At 46.2% G+C, this 21,003-nt stretch overlaps 1 protein-coding gene across 1 annotated transcript; it reads right to left on the bottom strand.

The window, feature by feature from the left end:
• Positions 1 to 1,496: 1,496 nt before the first annotated feature.
• LOC121546175 lies at positions 1,497 to 20,102 on the bottom strand. Its single transcript, XM_041857236.1, has 3 exons — positions 19,918 to 20,102; positions 2,906 to 3,489; positions 1,497 to 2,006 (listed from the first exon to the last, which is right to left on the bottom strand). Exons 1-3 carry the CDS (start codon positions 20,011 to 20,013, stop codon positions 1,565 to 1,567), a joined length of 1,122 nt encoding a protein of 373 aa, XP_041713170.1. The 5' UTR covers positions 20,014 to 20,102; the 3' UTR covers positions 1,497 to 1,564.
• Positions 20,103 to 21,003: the final 901 nt, after the last annotated feature.

Raw genomic sequence — 21,003 nt, 5'->3', positions numbered from 1 at the left:
ACCATTATATTTGAACGACTATCCAAAGCAACATACTGTAGCAAAGCTAGGATATGTTAAATACACTGTAGCCATGGTTGCAAGCCAGGATAAGTTGCCATGGCAGCAGAATCAGGGTGTGTTAGCGATAAAATATATCCATTACCATCGATCTGCAGACATAAGAGTGAACCCTTCCTATAGATGGCAGAGAAAATCACAGAAAGAGAGTAATCTCATTGCAACCATACTTCAATAACAAGTGCCATGATGAGTGTACCATTCTCCTAATGATTGACAGGCAATGATGTGATAAATGTATTCAAGGTGTTTGATCCTGCATGACCCTTGTGCTTACCTCTTCCTGTCTGTGATGTTACCATAGAGATATATTATAACGCAGGGACCTGTCTGGTGAGGTTAACTGTATGTAATTCTATGGATGCTACTGAGTTTAAGTCCTATTAACTTAACAAAGTTACTGTAACTCTACATACAACTTGACATTGAAGAGCAGGCTATTTCTCATTCTGTTTCCCAAATAAAGAGAGACAGAAATGACTGACAGAGTGGTAATTTTCATTCTCTGAGTCTCAGCTTTGTATTGTAAGTTTGGGTCAAGTATATCTCTACTGTACAATCAGAGGATACATAGGAAAGGAGCCTAACATCTGGAGCTCAACACTCCAATTAAAATAAACATTATGAATTAAATCACAACATTTATTGCCTGAGTGCCAGTCTGTTTCTGTTCTCTTGTCAACTCCTAATAGAGTTGTCATGCCAAACAGGCTTGACAGAGCACAAACAGATATGGGACCTTTCTTCAACAGTTATGGGATCTCTGTAAAAAAATCTCCCATGCTTTTTCAGGGCTAAACAGTTTGTGTGGAGTCTGATGGGGGTCGGGAAGGAGATCAATAACGAAGCTGTTAGCCGAGTACTGCTGGACTCTGAGGAACACAGTGGTGATTTACTGTGTGTGTGTGTGAACAGTGATTTGTGAACTGTGCGACAGAGCATTTAACACCGGATATTTTCACTGCAAATTACATTACCGTTACTGCTACTGAGCTGAACTATGTCTTATTAGAGGACGTGTGTAAATGTGAGAGCCCTGCTATAGACTTTGAATAGTTTCTTTCAACCTTCACATTAATTAATTACTATGACCCATTCTTGTCAAAGTAGACCCATTGCCGTGTTTTATGGCTAGTGTTATGGTATCCCATGAATACAACAGGGAAAGATGATGACATTTCTCTATCTTATTTGGCCTCGCTATTCTTCACTTCCCAAACAACTCAAGTCAAATAATGATATCAGAATACTTTGAAGCTATATTTTAAAGACCCGTGTGAATACAGAGCATCATTATGAGTGCATTAGAAAGGGTTGAAACACTGTTAATAAGCATTAGGTTATCTCTTTCCTTCTCTCCATGTCCATCTCTCTCCCTCTCTCTCTCGCCATCTCTCTCGCCCTCCATTTGTCTCTCTCTGTCTCTCTCTATCTCTCTCCCCATCTCTGTCTCTCCATCTGTCTCTCTCTTCATATGTCTCTCTCTCTCTCCATCTCTCCCTCTCTACTGTGGCAGGTAGTGTAGGATTTGTTGGACCAGCAGCTCGGGGTCATAGGTAATGGGGTCGTAGTTCAGGGCTCGTCTTCTGCGGCCGGGCCTTCCACCAGGCTGGGGCTGCAGTTCGGTGTCGATCCTCTTCATCCTCTGAAGCTCCAGCATGTGGTCGGGGGTCCTGTGGCCCTCCCTCTCTCCCCCCGGCGCTCCAGGTCCCTCCACCACCACCCCCAGCCTCTTGACCCTCAGCAGCCCCAGAGAGGGATCCAGGCTTAGGGAGGGGGAAGGAGGGGAGTCGACGGAGCGACGGGACCTGTGGAGGACTGGGCTGGAGACTGCTCTGACCCCCTCACCACCACCTCCAGACACCAGGTCTCTCTTTGCCCTGCGGCCTGAAGAACCCTGGGGCTTGGTGGGACTGATGCTGGACAGGACCTTGGCTACCAGGTATCTAGAGCAGGGAGCATAAAGAAAAAACAAAAACATTATACCATGCTAGCTACTGTATATGAAATAACTACACAATGTATATTCAATGTACTGTATATGAAATAACTACACAATGTATATTCAATGTACTGTATATGAAATAACTACACAATGTATATTCAATGTACTGTATATGAAATAACTACACAATGTATATTCAATGTACTGTATATGAAATAACTACACAATATACATGTATATTCAATGTACTATATATTTAATAACTACACAATGTATATTCAATGTACTGTATATTACATAACTACACAATGTATATTCAATGTACTGTATATTCAATAACTACACAATGTATATTCAATGTACTCTATATTCAATAACTAGATACATTCAACTGTTCATATTTCTCTTTACTCCTACCCCTCTCTCTCGCTTCTCTCTCCCCTCCCCCCTCCCTCTCTCTCTCCCCTCCCCCCTCCCTCCCCCTCCCTCTCTCTGCTTCTCTCTTCTCTCCCCCTCCCTCTCTCTCTCCCTCCCTCCCTCTCTCTCTCCCTCCCTCCCTCTCTCTCGCTTCTCTCTCCCCTCCCTCCCTCTCCCCCCTCTCTCTCTCGCTTCTCTCTCCCTCCCCTCCCTCTCTCTCTCCCCTCCCCCTCCCTCCCCCCTCCCTCTCTCTGCTTCTCTCTCCCTCCCCCTCCTCTCTCTCTCCCCTCGCCCCTCCCTCCCCTCCCTCTCTCTCCTTCTCTCTTCTCTCCCCCCTCCCTCTCTCTCTCCCCTCCCCTCCCTCTCTCTCTCCCCTCCCCCTCCCTCTCTCCTTCTCTCTCCCCTCCCCCCTCCCTCTCTCTCTCCCCTCCCCTCACTCCCCCCTCCCTCTTTCCGTTCACTCTCTGTCCTCTCTATCCTTACCTCAGAGCCTCCTCGTCTCGGTCCTGGCTGCCTGTTTCCAGCCTGTTGTCTGTAAGCCTGTTGATGGTGGCTGGTAGACCTGGTAACCCGGCCTGCTGCTGCAGCCTCTCCTGCCTGTATCTGTTGAGCAGGGCCTGGGTGAGCTGGGGATCCAGTAGGCCCTGCCATGGAGCTGCAGCCTGGGGCTTTCCCATTCTCATCCCCTGCTCTGTCTCATCGTAGTCTGGGGGATAGGGAGCCTGGAAGTCCCCTGGCCCCTGGAACTCCTCTCCGGCCCCCTGGACGTTGGCTTCACTGAGGAGGCGGAGCAACTCGGCCAAGTGTGCTGTTTCCTGCTCCCGCCTCTGGTCGTTCTCCACCAATTGCTGCAGAGCCTGTCCTAAGCCCTGCCCCGTCCACTCCTCTGGTTGGTAGAGTGCCTTGTTGTCCCCCCGCCGGGTCAAGAAGTCAGACGATTCACCAGGATATGACATCATCCCGGCCTCGTACGGCAGCGAATCACGGAGGTCTCTGCGGAGACGCCTAACCCCGCCTCCTGTGGCGTCCAGACCTCGTCCCCCTACGCCACGGGCAGCAGACAACGACTGAGAGAGGGAGAGAGAGAGAGAGAGAGAGAGTGGGGGAGACGGAGAGAGAGAGGACAGAGCGAGAGAGTAGAGAGAGAGAAGCGAAGAAGAGAGAGAGAGAGAGAGAGAGAGGAAGGGAGAGAGAGAAGAGGCGGAGAGTAGAGGAGAGAGAGGAGGAGGAGAGAGGAGAGGGGGAAGAGAGAGAGAGTAGAGAAAGAGAGAGACTGAGCGAGAGAGGGGGAGAGGAGACAGAGTGGTGAGAGAGAGAGAGGAGGAGAGAGAGGAGAGAGAGAGAGAGAGAGAGAGAGAGAGAGAGAGAGAGAGGGAGAGACAAGGCAAGAATGGCATCAAAAGGAACATAACATTTGATATACCAATTAGGATCTAGCTAAAAATACTTGAATCTGTCAGGGCGTGCTGTAGGTGCAATGGTGGAATGAAACGCAGGACTCAGAACGATATTCCAAAGGCTTGTATTACTGCCCAAACTAAGGCAAAAGGACAACTTTGCCCGAAGGCGAAAACTACGCACGAAGGCGAAAAGTAACTGCGCACAAACAGGTGCGAAAATACTCCAGCGTAGTGGAGAGAAGCTCAACCGAGCAATACACACAACTGACGGAAAATAATTACACACAACACTAGACAAACACAACGAGAAACTTATAGGACACTAATTACGCCCAAACTAGAAACAGGTGTGGAAACAAACAGACAAAAGCAAACGAACATGAAACATACAGCGGTGGCAGCTAGAATTCCGGAGACGACGAACGCCGAAACCTGCCCGAACAAGGGAGAGAGGCAGCCTCGGCCGAAACCGTGACAGAATCAGTTATAGAACCCATTGCCCTTTATGGTTGTGAGGTCTGGGGTCCGCTCACCAACCAAAAATTCACAAAATGGGACAAACACCAAATTGAGACTCTGCATGCAGAATTTTGCAAAAACATCCTCTGTGTACAACGAAAAACACAAAATAATGCATGCATAGCAGAATTAGGCCGATACCCGCTAATTATAAAAATCCAGAAAAGAGCAGTTCAATTCTACAACCACCTAAAAGGAAGTGATTCCCAAACCTTCCATAACAAAGCCAACCCTACAGAGAGATGAACCTGGAGAAGAGTCCCCTAAGCAAGCTGGTCCTGGGGCTCTGTTCACAAACACAAACAGACCCCACAGAGCCCCAGGACAGCAACTCAATTAGACCCAACCAAATCATGAGAAAACAAAAAGAGAATTACTTGACACATTGGAAAGAACAAACAAAAAAACAGAGCAAACTAGAATGCTATTTGGCCCTAAAAAGAGAGTACACAGTGTAAAATACCTGACCACTGTGACTGACCCAAAATTAAGGAAAGCTTTGACTATGTACAGATTCAGTGAGCATAGCCTTGCTATTGAGATAGGCTGCCATAGCCCACAAAATGAGGTGGAAACTGAGCTGCACTTCCTAACCTCCTGCCAAATCTATGAACACATTAGAGACACATATTTCCCTCAGATTACACAGATCCACAAAGAATTCCAAAACAAATCAAATTTTGATAAAGTCCCATATCTTTTGGGTGAAATACCACAGTGTGCCATCACAGCAGAAAGATTTGTGACCTGTTGCCACAAGAAAAGGGCAACCAGTGAAGAACAAACACCATTGTAAATACAACCCATATTTATGTTTATTTATTTTCCCATTTGTACTTTAACTATTTGCACATTGTTACAACACTGTATATATACATAATATGACATTTGAAATGTCTTTATTCTTTTGAAACTTCTGAGTGTAATGTTTACTCTTAATATTTAATGTTTATTTCACTTTTGTTTATTATCTACTTCACTTGCTTTGGCAATGTTAACATACGTTTCCCATGCCAATAAAGCCCTTAAATTGAAATTGAAATTTAATTGAGAGAGTGTGTGTTTGCGTGGGTGTATGTAAATACAACCCATATTTATATTATATATATATTTTCCTCTTTTGTCCTTGAACTATTTGCAAATAATATGACATTTGAAATGTCTCTATTCTTTTGAATATTTTGTGAGTGTAACGTTTACTGTTCATTTTGATTGTTTATTTCACTTTTGTTTATTATCTATTTCACGTTGAAGAACCCTTTTGGTTCCAGGTAGAACGCTTTAGGATTTCATGTAGAACACTTTCCACAGAGGGTTCTACCTGGAGCCAAAAAGGGTTCTCCATGGAACCTAAAAGGGTTCTACCTGGAACCTAAAAGGGTTCTACCTGGAACCTAAAAGGGTTCTACCTGGAACCTAAAAGGGTTCTACCTGGAACCAAAAAGGGTTCTACCTGGAACCTAAAAGGGTTCTACCTGGAACCTAAAAGGGTTCTACATGGAACCTTAAAGGGTTATCCAATGGGGACAGCCAAAGAACCCTTTTGGAACCCTTTATTCGAAGAGTGTATGTATTCATTCATGTCCATCATCCATGTCGTATGATATGTTACGAATTGCAGTTCGTACAATATCTTCCGATTTGCAATTTGTACAATATGTTGCAAATTTGTTACATTTAAACATGTTTTGAATTTGCAAAATGTATGACATGTTATGAATTCCAATTTGTTCTGGCTAACATAAGCTAGGTGGCTAACGCTAACGACTAACGCTAATATTTGCTTTTGGTGATAGGAGGCTCTGATAAAGGAGGCTCTGATAAAGGAGGCTCTGATAAAGGAGGATCTGATAAAGGAGGCTCTGATAAAGGATGCTCTGATAAAGGAGGCTCTGATAAAGGAGGCTCTGATAAAGGAGGATCTGATAAAGGAGGCTCTGATAAAGGATGCTCTGATAAAGGAGGCTCTAATAAAGGAGGCTCTGATAAACATAATCATATATGTTGACAAGTGTGACACTGACATATAGCATTGCTAAGTAGCTTTTTATTTTTCCTTTATTTTACCAGGAACGACCCTTGAGTTTAGAAACCCTTTGCGAGGGCAACCTGCGTTCTGTAGTCCTCTGTAGCTCAGTTGGTAGAGCATGGCGCTTGCAACGCCAGGGTTGTGGGTTCGTTTCCCACGGGGGGCCAGTATGAAAAATGTATGCACTCACTAACTGTAAGTTGCTCTGGATAAGAGCGTCTGCTAAATGACTATAATGTAAATGTAATTACAGGCTTTAAACAAGCTTTTCCATTGCTCCTCTCTTCCACCCCTCCCCTCCTCCCCTCCTCTCCTCCTCACCTCATCCTCTCCTCCTCCCCTCCTCCTCACCTCCTCTCATCCTCTCCTCTCCTCCTCCCCTCCTCCCCTCCTCCCCTCCTCTCCTCCTCTCCTTCATCCTCCTCTCCTCTCCCTCCTCTCCTTCTCTCCTCCTCCTCTCCTCTCTCTCCTCCTCTCCTCCTCCCCTCCTCCCTCCTCTCCTCCTCCCTCCTCCTCTCCTCCTCCCCTCCTCTCCTCCTCCCCTCCTCTCATCCTCCCCTCCTCTCCTCCTCCCTCCTCCCTCCTCTCCTCCTCTCCTCCTCCCCTCCTCCCTCCTCCCCTCCTCCCCTCCTCCCCTCCTCTCCTCCTCTCCCTCCTCCCTCCTCCCTCCTCTCCTCCTCTCCTCCTCCCCTCCTCCCCTCCTCTCCTCACTAACTAACCCCAGGGGGAGGCTGGATCAGAGACTAACTCTAACCCCAGGGGAGGCTGGATCAGAGACTAACTCTAACCCCAGGGGAGGCTGGATCAGTCTAACTCTAACCCCAGGGGAGGCTGGATCAGAGACTAACTCTAACCCCAGAGGAGGCTGGATCAGTCTAACTCTAACCCCAGGGGGAGGCTGGATCAGAGACTAACTCTAACCCCAGGGGAGGCTGGATCAGAGACTAACTCTAACCCCAGGGGAGGCTGGATCAGAGACTAACTCTAACCCCAGGGGAGGCTGGATCAGAGACTAACTCTAACCCCAGGGGAGGCTGGATCAGAGTCTAACTCTAACCCCAGGGGAGGCTGGATCAGAGACTAACTCTAACCCCAGGGGAGGCTGGATCAGTCTAACTCTAACCCCAGGGGAGGCTGGATCAGTCTAACTCTAACCCCAGGGGGAGGCTGGATCAGAGACTAACTAACCCCAGGGGAGGCTGGATCAGAGACTAACTCTAACCCCAGGGGAGGCTGGATCAGAGACTAACTCTAACCCCAGGGGAGGCTGGATCAGAGACTAACTATAACCCCAGGGGAGGCTGGATCAGAGTCTAACTCTAACCCCAGGGGAGGCTGGATCAGAGACTAACTCTAACCCAAGGGGAGGCTGGATCAGTCTAACTCTAACCCCAGGGGAGGCTGGATCAGTCTAACTCTAACCCCAGGGTGAGGCTGGATCAGAGACTAACTAACCCCAGGGGAGGCTGGATCAGAGACTAACTCTAACCCCAGGGGAGGCTGGATCAGAGACTAACTAACCCCAGGGGAGGCTGGATCAGAGACTAACTAACCCCAGGGGGAGGCTGGATCAGAGACTAACTCTAACCCCAGGGGAGGCTGGATCAGAGACTAACTAACCCCAGGGGAGGCTGGATCAGAGACTAACTCTAACCCCAGGGGAGGCTGGATCAGAGACTAACTCTAACCCCAGGGGAGGCTGGATCAGAGTCTAACTCTAACCCCAGGGGAGGCTGGATCAGTCTAACTCTAACCCCAGGGGAGGCTGGATCAGAGACTAACTCTAACCCCAGGGGGAGGCTGGATCAGAGACTAACTAACCCCAGGGGAGGCTGGATCAGAGACTAACTCTAACCCCAGGGAGGCTGGATCAGAGACTAACTAACCCCAGGGAGGCTGGATCAGAGACTAACTCTAACCCCAGGAGGCTGGATCAGAGACTAACTAACCCCAGGGAGGCTGGATCAGAGACTAACTCTAACCCCAGGGAGGCTGGATCAGTCTAACTAACCCCAGGGAGGCTGGATCAGAGACTAACTCTAACCCCGGGGGAGGCTGGATCAGAGACTAACTCTAACCCCAGGGGGAGGCTGGATCAGAGACTAACTCTAACCCCAGGGGAGGCTGGATCAGAGACTAACTCTAACCCCAGGGGAGGCTGGATCAGAGACTAACTCTAACCCCAGGGGAGGCTGGATCAGAGACTAACTCTAACCCCAGGGGGGGCTGGATCAGAGACTAACTCTAACCCCAGGGGAGGCTGGATCAGAGTCTAACTCTAACCCCAGGGGAGGCTGGATCAGGGTCTAACTCTAACCCCAGGGGAGGCTGGATCAGTCTAACTCTAACCCCAGAGGAGGCTGGATCAGAGACTAACTCTAACCCCAGGGGAGGCTGGATCAGAGACTAACTCTAACCCCAGAGGAGGCTGGATCAGAGACTAACTCTAACCCCAGGGGAGGCTGGATCAGAGACTAACTCTAACCCCAGGGGAGGCTGGATCAGAGACTAACTCTAACCCCAGGGGAGGCTGGATCAGAGACTAACTCTAACCCCAGGGAGGCTGGATCAGAGACTAACTCTAACCCCAGGGGGAGGCTGGATCAGAGACTAACTCTAACCCCAGGGGAGGCTGGATCAGTCTAACTCTAACCCCAGGGGGAGGCTGGATCAGAGACTAACTCTAACCCCAGAGGAGGCTGGATCAGAGACTAACTCTAACCCCAGGGGAGGCTGTATCAGGGTCTAACTCTAACCCCAGGGGAGGCTGGATCAGTCTAACTCTAACCCCAGGGGGAGGCTGGATCAGAGACTAACTCTAACCCCAGGGGAGGCTGGATCAGAGACTAACTCTAACCCCAGGGGAGGCTGGATCAGAGACTAACTAACCCCAGGGGAGGCTGGATCAGAGACTAACTCTAACCCCAGGGGAGGCTGGATCAGAGACTAACTAACCCCAGGGGAGGCTGGATCAGAGACTAACTCTAACCCCAGGGGAGGCTGGATCAGTCTAACTAACCCCAGGGGAGGCTGGATCAGAGACTAACTCTAACCCCAGGGGAGGCTGGATCAGAGACTAACTCTAACCCCAGGGGAGGCTGGATCAGAGACTAACTCTAACCCCAGGGGAGGCTGGATCAGAGACTAACTCTAACCCCAGGGGAGGCTGGATCAGAGACTAACTCTAACCCCAGGGGAGGCTGGATCAGAGACCAACTCTAACCCCAGGGGGGCTGGATCAGAGACTAACTCTAACCCCAGGGGAGGCTGGATCAGAGTCTAACTCTAACCCCAGGGGAGGCTGGATCAGGGTCTAACTCTAACCCCAGGGGAGGCTGGATCAGTCTAATTCTAACCCCAGAGGAGGCTGGATCAGAGACTAACTCTAACCCCAGGGGAGGCTGGATCAGAGACTAACTCTAACCCCAGAGGAGGCTGGATCAGAGACTAACTCTAACCCCAGGGGAGGCTGGATCAGAGACTAACTCTAACCCCAGGGGAGGCTGGATCAGAGACTAACTCTAACCCCAGGGGAGGCTGGATCAGAGACTAACTCTAACCCCAGGGGAGGCTGGATCAGAGTCTAAGCAGTCCCCTACCTCCACCTCCTCCTCTCTCCTCCCCTACCTCCACCTCCTCCTCTCTCCTCCCCTACCTCTATCTATCATCCTCTCCTCCCCTACCTCCACCTCCTCCTCTCTCCTCCCCTACCTCTATCTATCACCCTCTCCTCTCTTCCTAAGGAGAAACATCACTGCCAGCCAGGACTGCTTTAATGACTCAGAATCTGCTGACTACAGCACCAGCGCTTCAGCCAAAACGTTCTCCTGTGATTTGTAAGACATTACCTATCATCCTGGCAGCCTTGATCTCGCACAGAATGTTCTTCTGTAGACAAACGATCACGGTCTTTCTTCTTAGAAGTGTTTAAAATGCTGCTACTTCTGTTGGTTGTAACAGACAGGTTGGTACACTAGTACAGATTTTAATTGAATTATTTATTAGTACAGATTTGTTATGATTGAGGTGAGTCACCCCTATAAAATGTAAAGCACACTTTTGAGACCTGATGAAAAGTGCTATCCAGTGATTATGGATTCAACAACCAAGTAGGTGTTTTATTTAGGTAGTTGAGTGACTCAGAAGAGATTTGATTGGCTAGCTAGGTGGTAAATAATGAATAAAGGTTTGACGTGGATGGTTGGCTGGGTGAAGAGGTGATTTGATTGGTTTGCTGGGAGAAGAGGTGGTTTGATTGGCTGATTGGTTGGGTGTGTTTCCTCCAGTCAGGGCCCTGGGGTCTGTATGTACTGAATGAGTCAGATAGTGTTGCCATATATATGACTGTGACAGTGTTAGTGTTATGACTCACAGCATTAGTGTTATGACTCACAGTGCTTCTGCTACATTGTGAGGTCTGAGCCTGTCTGTGAGTGTTGATGGCGCTGAAGTGGATAGTGGCCATTTTACAGGCTCCTGGCCAATTCTGTTATTTTGTGTGTTTTTTTTTATGCTGATGTTTTTTGGTACATAATGTCTCCGCCATTATTTTCTGTGACCGAAAAAACGTATTCTGGACATAAAAAAAAGCGATTACTAACCTCTATTTGGATGAAGATTTCTACTTCAACGAGTCGGCAGCTCCGGACCGGGCCCTAATCCCCGGGAGTCTAAAGAATAAGTGGCGGCGAAAAAGGGTCTGGCGAGACGGCCTCCTAACGAGGTTACGTCTGCGAACATATAGACTGCCGTTGCCCTCTGTTCTGTCACTGGAGAACAAACTGGATGAACTCTGTTTGAGACTATCCTATCAACGGGACCTGAAGAACTGTGATATTCTATATTCCTCTGAGTCTTGGCTGAACAAAGACATGGATAATATATATCTCGTGGGTTTCTCCATGCATTGTCTAGACCGGATGGCAGCCTCGGGTAGCCTTAAGGGGGAGGCGTGTGTTTTTTTTGTTAACAGAAGCTGGTGCGCTATCTCTAATGTTAAGGAAGTCTCGAGTTTTTGCTCGCCTGAGTTAGAATACCTCATGACAAGCTGCAGACCATACTATTTACCAAGAGAGTTTTCATCTATATTTTTCGCAGCTGTCTATTTACCAACAGAAACCGATGCTGGCACTAAGACCGTATTCAACGGGTTGTATAGGGTCATAAGCAAACAAGAAAATGCACATCCAGAGGCGGCGCTCCTAGTGGCCAGTGATCTTAATGCAGGGAAACTGAAATCCGTTTTACCTCATTTTTACCAGCATGTCACCTTGGCAACTAGAGGCGACAAAACTCTAGATCACCTTTACTCCAAAACCAGAAACACATACAGGGCTGTATCTTCACTGACCCCCCTTTGCACCAACTCTTTTGACTCATCACATACGCTGCTGCTACTGTCTATTATCTATCCTGTTGTCTAGTCACTTTACCCCTACCTAGAGTATACTGCTGCTACTGTCTATTATCTATCCTGTTGTCTAGTCCCTTTACCCCTACCTACAGTATACTGCTGCTACTGTCTATTATCTATCCTGTTGTCTAGTCACTTTACCCCTACCTACAGTATACTGCTGCTACTGTCTATTATCTATCCTGTTGTCTAGTCACTTTACCCCTACCTACAGTATACTGCTGCTACTGTCTATTATCTATCCTGTTGTCTAGTCCCTTTACCCCTACCTACAGTATACTGCTGCTACTGTCTATTATCTATCCTGTTGTCTAGTCACTTTACCCCTACCTACAGTATACTGCTGCTACTGTCTATTATCTATCCTGTTGTCTAGTCACTTTACCCCTACCTACAGTATACTGCTGCTACTGTCTATTATCTATCCTGTTGTCTAGTCACTTTACCCCTGCCTACAGTATACTGCTGCTACTGTCTATTATCTATCCTGTTGCCTAGTCACTTTACCCCTACCTATATGTACATATCTACCTCAATTACCTCGCATTCTGATGACCCGTCATACTGCAATACTTCTGTTTGTTCTGATTGTTGTTCATATTAGCATGGTCCAATATCTGTTTGTGGCGTATACCCAACTCCTTTTGTCGTTGTTTTGCAAAACACAATTAGCAAGATGTTGACATGAGAGGAGAGAAAGTGGGCTGAGATGGTCTTTGAGACCAGAACACTTCCCTTCTATGGCTCTTCAGACTAGAACACTTCCCTACTGATGGCTCTTCAGACAGGAACACTTCCCATCTATGGCTCTTCAGACTGGAACACTTCCCTTCTGATGGCCCTTCATACTGCAATGGATGGAGAGGGTGTAAGGCCCTGCGATAGACTAGCGTCCTATCCAGGGGGTGTCCTCACCCGCAAGGTCCTACATGACTGCCTCCTCCTACCTCTCACAGCTCCTCCAGCCCCACTGCCCCGGCCGCTCCCTACGCTCCTCTGACTCGGGCATCCTGATGGTCCGCAAGACCAGGCTTTGCACCATGGGCGACAGGAAGACCAGGCTTTGCACCATGGGCAACAGGACCTTTGCCTCTGCTGCCCCTTGCCTTTGGAATGCCCTGGCCTTTCATGTCAGAGCTGAGTTTTAAAACCAGGCATAAGACCCACCTGTTTCGAGAGGCCTAATACTGTACTGACTTCTCTCTAGCCATTGTAGTCCTAATACTGTACATGTCTGAACTGACGTCTCTCTAGCCATTGTATGCCTTTTGTGTATTTATGCGCTGTACTACTATGTGTTTTTAGTGAATTTATGTTTTATTCTTGTGGGACTTCTTTTTTTAATGCACGTCACAAATAAAATGTATTATTATTATTCGTTCTATTATTATTATGACTTCTACATCTACAGAAACATTCTGCACCACGGGACTACAATGGCTAGAGAGACGTCAGTTCAGACATGTTCTCTGGATACATCCCATACAGTAATAACTCGCTTCAGATGGCATTTCCTTCATATTACACCCTCCTTCAAAAGGTCCCTAGCTACTAGCCAATCAATCTCTCGGGTGACTCAAATTAATGAAAGATGTCCCCCACGCTTGTCTTTTCTCCACTTAATTCATTTTTTTGGAATGACATCTACACATCTTTGAATGGCACATGTTAGTCTAAGACGAACAGGCAGACGAGAGAGAGAGAGAGAGAGGGACAGAGAGAGAGAGAGAGAGAGAGGGACAGAGAGAGAGAGAGAGAGAGAGAGAGAGAGAGAGAGAGAGAGAGAGAGAGAGATAGAGAGAGAGAGCCAGAGAGAGAGAGACAGAGAGCCAGAGAGAGCGAGAGAGAGAGAGAGACAGAGAGACAGAGAGCCAGAGAGATAGAGAGAGAATGTGTGTGAGGGTGTGAGGGTGTGTGTGTGTTGCATTTTATTGTGAGGACGAAGCCTGCGCCCTCAGAAGCCTGTTACCATAGCAGCTAGCTCCTCTTCCCAGCAGCAGTAGGTTCTGCTAATTAGATTGTTGCTGCACCAGCTATTAATTCTATTGAACCACGTATTACCAAGGCTGAACGGAGCATGAGTGTGTGTGTGCGCTGCTGACTAGTTTAATTCATAGACGAGAAGATAGATAGATTTCGAAAAAGGAACTGAAGTCTCAACTGATGGGGTTGCCATGTCGTTGAACGTTGAAAAGTGATGCTATTCCATAGAGGGAGCTATCCGAACAGCCAACATCCCCGCAGCAGAAAATGAGTCAAGCTGAGGTAGCGTAGCTAACGTTACCTTGCTAACTAGATAGTTAGTGAACTACATTTGTTTATCTAAACCAAAATCTAGCTAGCTAGCTTTCATAATACGCTGCCTTAATCATTGGCATCCGGGTAGCAGATGTTTGGGGTTTAACTGCCTTTCTCAAGGGAAGAAGAGCAGATTTTGCCACCCTGCGGGCTCGGGGATTCAACGCTCTTAACCGCTAGGCTACCTGCCGCATGTAGTTGATGGGAGATGGTCTTCTAGAATCTAGATAATGATGTAGTTGATGGGAGATGGTCTTCTAGAATCGACATGATGATGTTTCAAAATATTTGAAAAAATAAATAACTGAAAAGTGGTGCGTGCATATGTATTCACCCCCTTTGCTATGAAGCCCCTAAATAAGATCTGGTGCAACCAATTACCTTCAGAAGTCACATAATTTGTTAAATAAAGTCCACCTGTGTGCAATCTAAGTGTCACATGATCTGTCACATGATCTCAGTATATATAAATCTGTTCTGAAAGGCCCCAGAGTCTGCAACACCACTAAGCAAGGGGCACCATGAAGACCAAGGAGCTCTCCAAAACAGGTCAGGGACAAAGTTGTGGAGATGTACAGATCAGGGTTGGGTTATAAAAAAATATCTGAAACTTTGAACATCCCACGGAGCACCATTAAATCCATTATTAAAAAATGGAAAGAATATGGCACCACAACAAACCTGCCAAGAGAGGGCCGCCCACCAAAACTCATGGACCAGGCAAGGAGGGCATTAATCAGAGAGGCAACAAAGACACCAAAGATAACCCTGAAGGAGCTGCAAATCTCCACAGCGGAGATTGGAGTATCTGTCCATAGGACCACTTTAAGCCGTACACTCCACAGAGCTGGGCTTTATGGAAGAGTGGCCAGAAAAAAGCCATTGCTTAAAGAAAAGAATAAGCAAACAGGTTTGGTGTTCGCCAAAAGGCATGTGGGAGACTCCCCAAACATATGGAAGAAGGCACTCTGGTCAGATGAGACTAAAATTTAGCTTTTTGGCCGTCAAGGAAAACGCTATGTCTGGCGCAAACCCAACAACTCTCATCACCCCGAGAACACCATCCCCACAGTGAAGCATGGTGGTGGCAGGATCATGCTGTTGGGATGTTTTTCATTGGCAGGGACTGGGAAACTGGTCAGAATTGAAGGAATGATGGATGGCGCTAAATACAGGGAAATTATTGAGGGAAACCTGTTTCAGTCTTCCAGAGATTTGAGACTGGGACGGAGGTTCACCTTCCAGCAGGACAATGACCCTAAGCAAACTGCTAAAGCAACACTCGAGTGGTTTAAGGGGAAACATTTAAATGTCTTGGAATGGCCTAGTCAAAGCCCAATCCAATTGAGAATCTGTGGTATGACTTAAAGATTGCTGTACACCAGCGGAACCCATCCAACTTGAAGAATGGGCAAAGATCCCAGTGGCTAGATGTGCCAAGCTTATAGAGACATACCCCAAGAGACTTGCAGCTGTAATTGCTGCAAAAGGTGGCTCTACAAAGTATTGATTTTGAAGGGTGTGAATAGTTATGCACGCTCAAGTTTTCTGTTTTTGTGTCTTATTTCTTGTTTGTTTCACAATAAGAAATATTTTGCATCTTCAAGGTGGTAGGAATGTTGTGTAAATCAAATGAGACAAACCCCCCCAAAATCCATTTTAATTCCAGGTTTTAAGGCAACAAAATAGGAAAAATGCCAAGGGGGGTGAATACTTTCGCAAGCCACTATATTAAGTACACTACCTAAGTACTTACCTCTCCCTGCACTTGCTTCCTCTCTCTCTCTCTGTCTCTGCTGCTTCCTCCTGCATGCATTGCAGCCTGCCTCAGCCTCACCACTGTCTGCCTCACCACATTGGCAGTTTTAAAAAATGTATTTTTATATACATGAGAATAATATAAATGTTCACTTCATTTTTGGTCACACAGGCTGTCTCAACACATATTGACATGAAAGTCCATTCTAACAGTGTAAAAGGCCCTTAGTTGACTGTAAAATGTTGTATTCTGTACCCATTTGAAGAGAAACAAGTTATTCATGCGTTTGATTAGATTACAGATTCTCTCGGGGGATCCCATTTTAATTGCAGGGGACCCCACATTGGTCCCTGACCCCACGTTTGGGAACCACTGTACTGCTAGGCTCTCTCTGCTTCCTCTCTGTGTCTCCTTTACCTCCTGCCTCACCGCTGTCTGTCTCGCTACTCTCTGTAAAGCAAAGTTATTTTGTTATGAGAATTTATAGTATCCTTAAGATTGTAGCTAGTTTGGTCCTCTGTAGCTCAATTGGTAGAGCACGGCGCTTGTAACACCAGGGTAGTGGGTTCGATCCCCGGGACCACCCATATGTAAAAAATGTATGCACACATGACTGTAAGTCGCTTTGGATAAAAGCGTCTGCTAAATGGCATATTATTATTATTATTATTATTATTATTATTATTATTATTATTATTTATTATTATTAGTTTAATTGCAGTGAAATGCTCCAGCTGAGGTCAGGCTCCGTTTAACGTTAGCTTCTAACTCCCTCCTTCTAGCCAGCTAGCAATAGCTAGCTACCTGGCTAACAACCAGATCCCTTGAGCTAAGTAACTAGCTAGCTGGCCACCTGACTGAAATATCAGCGACTATTTACCAGTTGTACACTCATTCTCTGAGAGTCAGGTTTTTTTTGTTTGGAGGATGTCTGTTGACACAGTAGGAGACGAGGGACTTTTAAAAATGTGCCTTATGTCCGGCATCTCCCAAGCCCCATCTCTTCTTCTATTTCTAATACGACTGCTACTTTAAGCTACTACTACGTTAGGTTACTGCTACGTTCGGTTACTGCTACGTTCGGTTACTGCTACGTTCGGTTACTGCTACGTTAGGTTACTGCTACGTTAGGTTACTGCTACGTTACATTACTACTTGCCACTTGCCAGCGTTGGTCTGGCTGAGGTAGTTTGGTTCATGCCTGTGCCGTGGGCGGAGTTTGCCGTTGGACAGAGTGGTGAATGAATGCACTGCTAACAAGGCAAATCCGGGGAGAGCAGGCGAACATAGCTAGCTGAACAGTGTTGCCCACTTAGCATCATTGTCTCTATATTTAGCCAGTTTCCAGACCCCTCCAGCGACTTTTATTGGTAAAAGATTCTAGCGACTATTTCAGCTACTTTTCAGGCTGCCTTTGGGGAGTTTTGACACCAAGAGTTTTAGCATTTACCGACTTTTCTCTCTCAATTCTGTCGCAAATCAGAGTGGGAGAAGATTGTCTGTCAACAGAATTCACAGCAACGGTGGACACACAGGCAGATGGGCTGTGCTGCAGAAAGGCAAATTGGTGCTGTGACGTCGTCGGAAACAACGGCAAAACATCATCTAGCAATAAATCATGGAGCCAATAGCGGATCTCACAAAAAATAATTGATGCCACCACTGTCCCTGAATTATAACTCAGAGAGGCAGGCGTGAATAGAACTCAGATCAAGAAGCCTTCTGAGTTTTGGAACGCAGTAATAAGTGGGTAACTTATCATTAAAATGTGAGTAAACACTATTTCATTAATAAAAAGGTGCATAAACAGCATTTACATGCGTTTACCTTCCACTACATACCTGGATATAGCTAGCCAATGCCAAGTTAACAGACCTGCACCTCCATGGGTCACCTGGAGTCATCTCTAGGCCTAAAAACTGCCTTCTCTTTATTTGGGCTACCATGACGGCCCCACTTGGCCGATAACATATTGCAGCGTGAACGTAACCGTACTTAGTTAATTACATGCTTCTAATGGTGAGGATCACTGTCCATTGCAACTAGCTCTCACAGTCTCACGTCAGAATTAGACGTTCATCCATGTTTCTCAAACGTCATATTTCGAAGTTGTTGCAAACGTCAAATTTCGAAGTGCTTAAGGTTAAATTTAGGCATTGACTCTGATTTCATTTTGGTTTAGGGTTAAGTTTTGGGATAGGCTTAAAACTAAAATCTCATAAACAACTTTGTATTTCTGGATTCGAACTTGGAACATTTGGAACCAGAGGCAGTAGCTTACACCCATCCACAACACCCTAGCAAAACCGAAACCTATTTGAAGTGTAACAACGCTCACTGTTGCCCCCTAGTGGCCAGTTTCCACATAATCTCCGGACGTCCTCAGACATGGATGGATGTCGAATACTGACTTATATCACGGGTTGACCTGGCCGGTCCATTCAATAGCTTATTTCCAGTTTCAGTGTTTTCATATGCCTCCGAATCATAAGGGCAAATAATAGGTAACGGTCGTGCAAAACCCCTCAATAAGGCTAAGTAATAATAATAATAATAATAATAATAATAATAATAATAATAATAATAATAATAATTCAATAACCTGAAAAGCCAGGAGCCTCACTAGCGGTCGTAACTGAATGATGCCATGTTTACGACGCAAAGCCAAAAAAGACTACACTCGGATTCACGCCACTTGGACAACATGAACAATTGTCCATTTTGTGCGCCAGTATTTCACTGCAAAAAGTCAGGGTCGTATACGACCAGTAAAACATGGCACTCCAAGCACCTGGAGGTGTTTATGGTCTTTATAATTGTGCACGTGACTCATTGGAGGCAGAAAGGCATGCACATTTACTGTGCATCATTTCCAAGAGGCTGTGGTGTTAACAGGTGCAACGATGCGCTCTCATCCCTGCGTCAGGCAGGTGAACATCTTGTGCGACGTAACCAACCAGGCACAGATAGAATCTTTTTTTTATTTTTTTATGTCACCTTTATTTAACCAGGTAAGAAGCCAGTTGAGAACAAGTTCGCATTTACAACTGCGACCTGGCCAAGATAAAACAAAGCAGTGTGATAAAAACAACAACACAGATGGGGTAAAACAAAACATAAAGTCAAAAATACAACTGAAAATATATGTACAGTGTGTGCAAATGTAGCAAGTTATGGAGGTAAGGCAATAAATAGGCTATAGTGCAAAATAATTACAATTTAGTATTAACACTGGAATGATATATATGCAAGAGATGATGTGCAAATAGAGATACTCGGGGGGGGTGCAAATGAGCAAAATAAATAAATAAAGATGGTTTAAAGCGGTTCTGGATCTATGTTCATAACAAAAAAAAATGTACAGCTAGGCTATTTTCTTTTTTGCAATGACAATACGTTCACCTGGAAATTATATAATTGCCCGGCTCGGGTAGCTGAAGAACTCCTCCAGAATACAAATATAGAAAAGCTAACGTCATGAAGCAGAGCCAGACGGAATTCATGCCTAGGGATGACAGCACGTCATTGCACCATATTTGCAACCTGAGTGATTTAGTATCTATTATTTGCTCTTATGATTCAGAGGTATATAAAAACACTGAAACTGGTAATAAGCTATTGAATGGTCAGTTTATCATCACCATTTTAAGCATTTCATTAACTAAATCTAATTGCATTTAGGCTGCAATATATTATCGGTCAAGTGGGACCTTCAAGGTAGTCTAGACAAGGAGCAGAGGGAACCAATCAAAATCTGAAGGAACGGATAAGCCTGGCAGTTTTTTTCCACCAAGACCCCTAAGGGCAAAAAAAGAAGGTTAGCAAAAAATGGCAACCATGGAATAATCAGTTAGCTTAGTGATGACTCATCATCACTGACACACAACCACAGAGAAAAACATGCCTCCAAGGATCAGCAGTGCATACAAACCGCATAACCCAACAACGTAGAAATATATGTGTCAAGGGTGGGAGCTGATTCCAATAGAATCTAACGGAATTATGTGACGTGATTATGAGATGAGGCGATGCTAGTGTGTCTCTGACTGTCTCTGTGCGTCCGTCTCTCTTTCTTACCTTAGCGTCCAGCGGCGGCGGCGAGAGGAGGAGGGCCAGGGAGAGAGACAGCAGGAGGACGACAGAGCAGGAGCTAGTAATCAGAGGGCCCGACATCCTTCAGGAGAAATGAGGCTGCCCCAACAAGGAGAAGATCAACACTGACTATCACTCTGAGAGATGGAGAGATGAACACGGGAGGGAGGAGGGGAGAGGAGGGAGGAGCAAAGCATCCAGCGAGAGGGGGATGGACATGAGAAAGAGGAGGGGGGAAGAGGAGAGAGGGATGAGGAGAGCGCAGATATGGTAAAGAATACGTGAGGAATGTAAGAAACGAGTGTCAGGAGAAACACAGAGCCTGGATATCAGACTCTTTATCTGTGTAGGATTGAAACACCATGACAATGCTACTCCACAGCAGACAGTGAAATCCATTACTTAGAATCATAGAATAGACGACCTCGAGTCAATCTGATATTGTCACGCCCTGGCTCTGGGACTCTGTTATGTTGAGCCAGGGTGGGTTGTTTTGTGTGCTAGGTTCTTTATCTAGTTCATTTGTTTCTATGTTGGCCGGTGTGGTTCTCAATCAGAGGCAACGTGAATCAGCTGTTGCTTGTTGTCTCTGATTGGGAACCATACTTAGGTAGCCTGTTTTGCCACAGTGTTTGTGGGATCTTGTTCCGTGTTTGGTTAGTGTCTATTGCCAAGGACGTCACGTATCGTTTTGTTGTTTTGTTCGTGTGATCATTAATATGTTCTCATTCCACGCTGCGCCTTGGTCCTCTGTGTTCGACGATCGTGACAGATATGATATGTGACAGGGAGATTTACAGGAGCTACAGTGTGACAGATATGATATGTGTACAGGGAGATTTACAGGAGCTATAGTGAGGTGCATGACATCTTATAAACGATGATGAGATGTACGGTTTAGGTGTGCATGACAGCTATATTCTGGTTCTGGTCCAGAATAACAACCCCGGCCACATGTTAAACCACAAACGACACTCCTCTCATGGTTCTGTAAAGGTTATGTGATGGTTATGTAAAGGTTATGCTATGGTTCATGGTTCTGTAAAGGTTATGTGATGGTTCATGGTTCTG

This window comes from Coregonus clupeaformis, chromosome 30, assembly GCF_020615455.1.
Source record: "Coregonus clupeaformis isolate EN_2021a chromosome 30, ASM2061545v1, whole genome shotgun sequence".
Lineage (NCBI taxonomy): Eukaryota > Metazoa > Chordata > Actinopteri > Salmoniformes > Salmonidae > Coregonus > Coregonus clupeaformis.
The sequence above is the reverse complement of the archived record's forward strand: the minus strand, read 5'-3'. Positions and strand labels throughout refer to the sequence as shown.

Bases quoted from the DNA above. Each gene is read 5' to 3' on its own strand.
- LOC121546175 (XM_041857236.1), bottom strand. From the start codon at position 20,013: ATGTCGGGCCCTCTGATTACTAGCTCCTGCTCTGTCGTCCTCCTGCTG. The intron at 3,490-19,917 runs GTAAGAAAGAGA...TCCCTCTCTCAG, and splicing joins CGCCGCCGCTGGACGCTAAG to TCGTTGTCTGCTGCCCGTGG. The intron at 2,007-2,905 runs GTAAGGATAGAG...TCCCTGCTCTAG, and splicing joins CGAGACGAGGAGGCTCTGAG to ATACCTGGTAGCCAAGGTCC.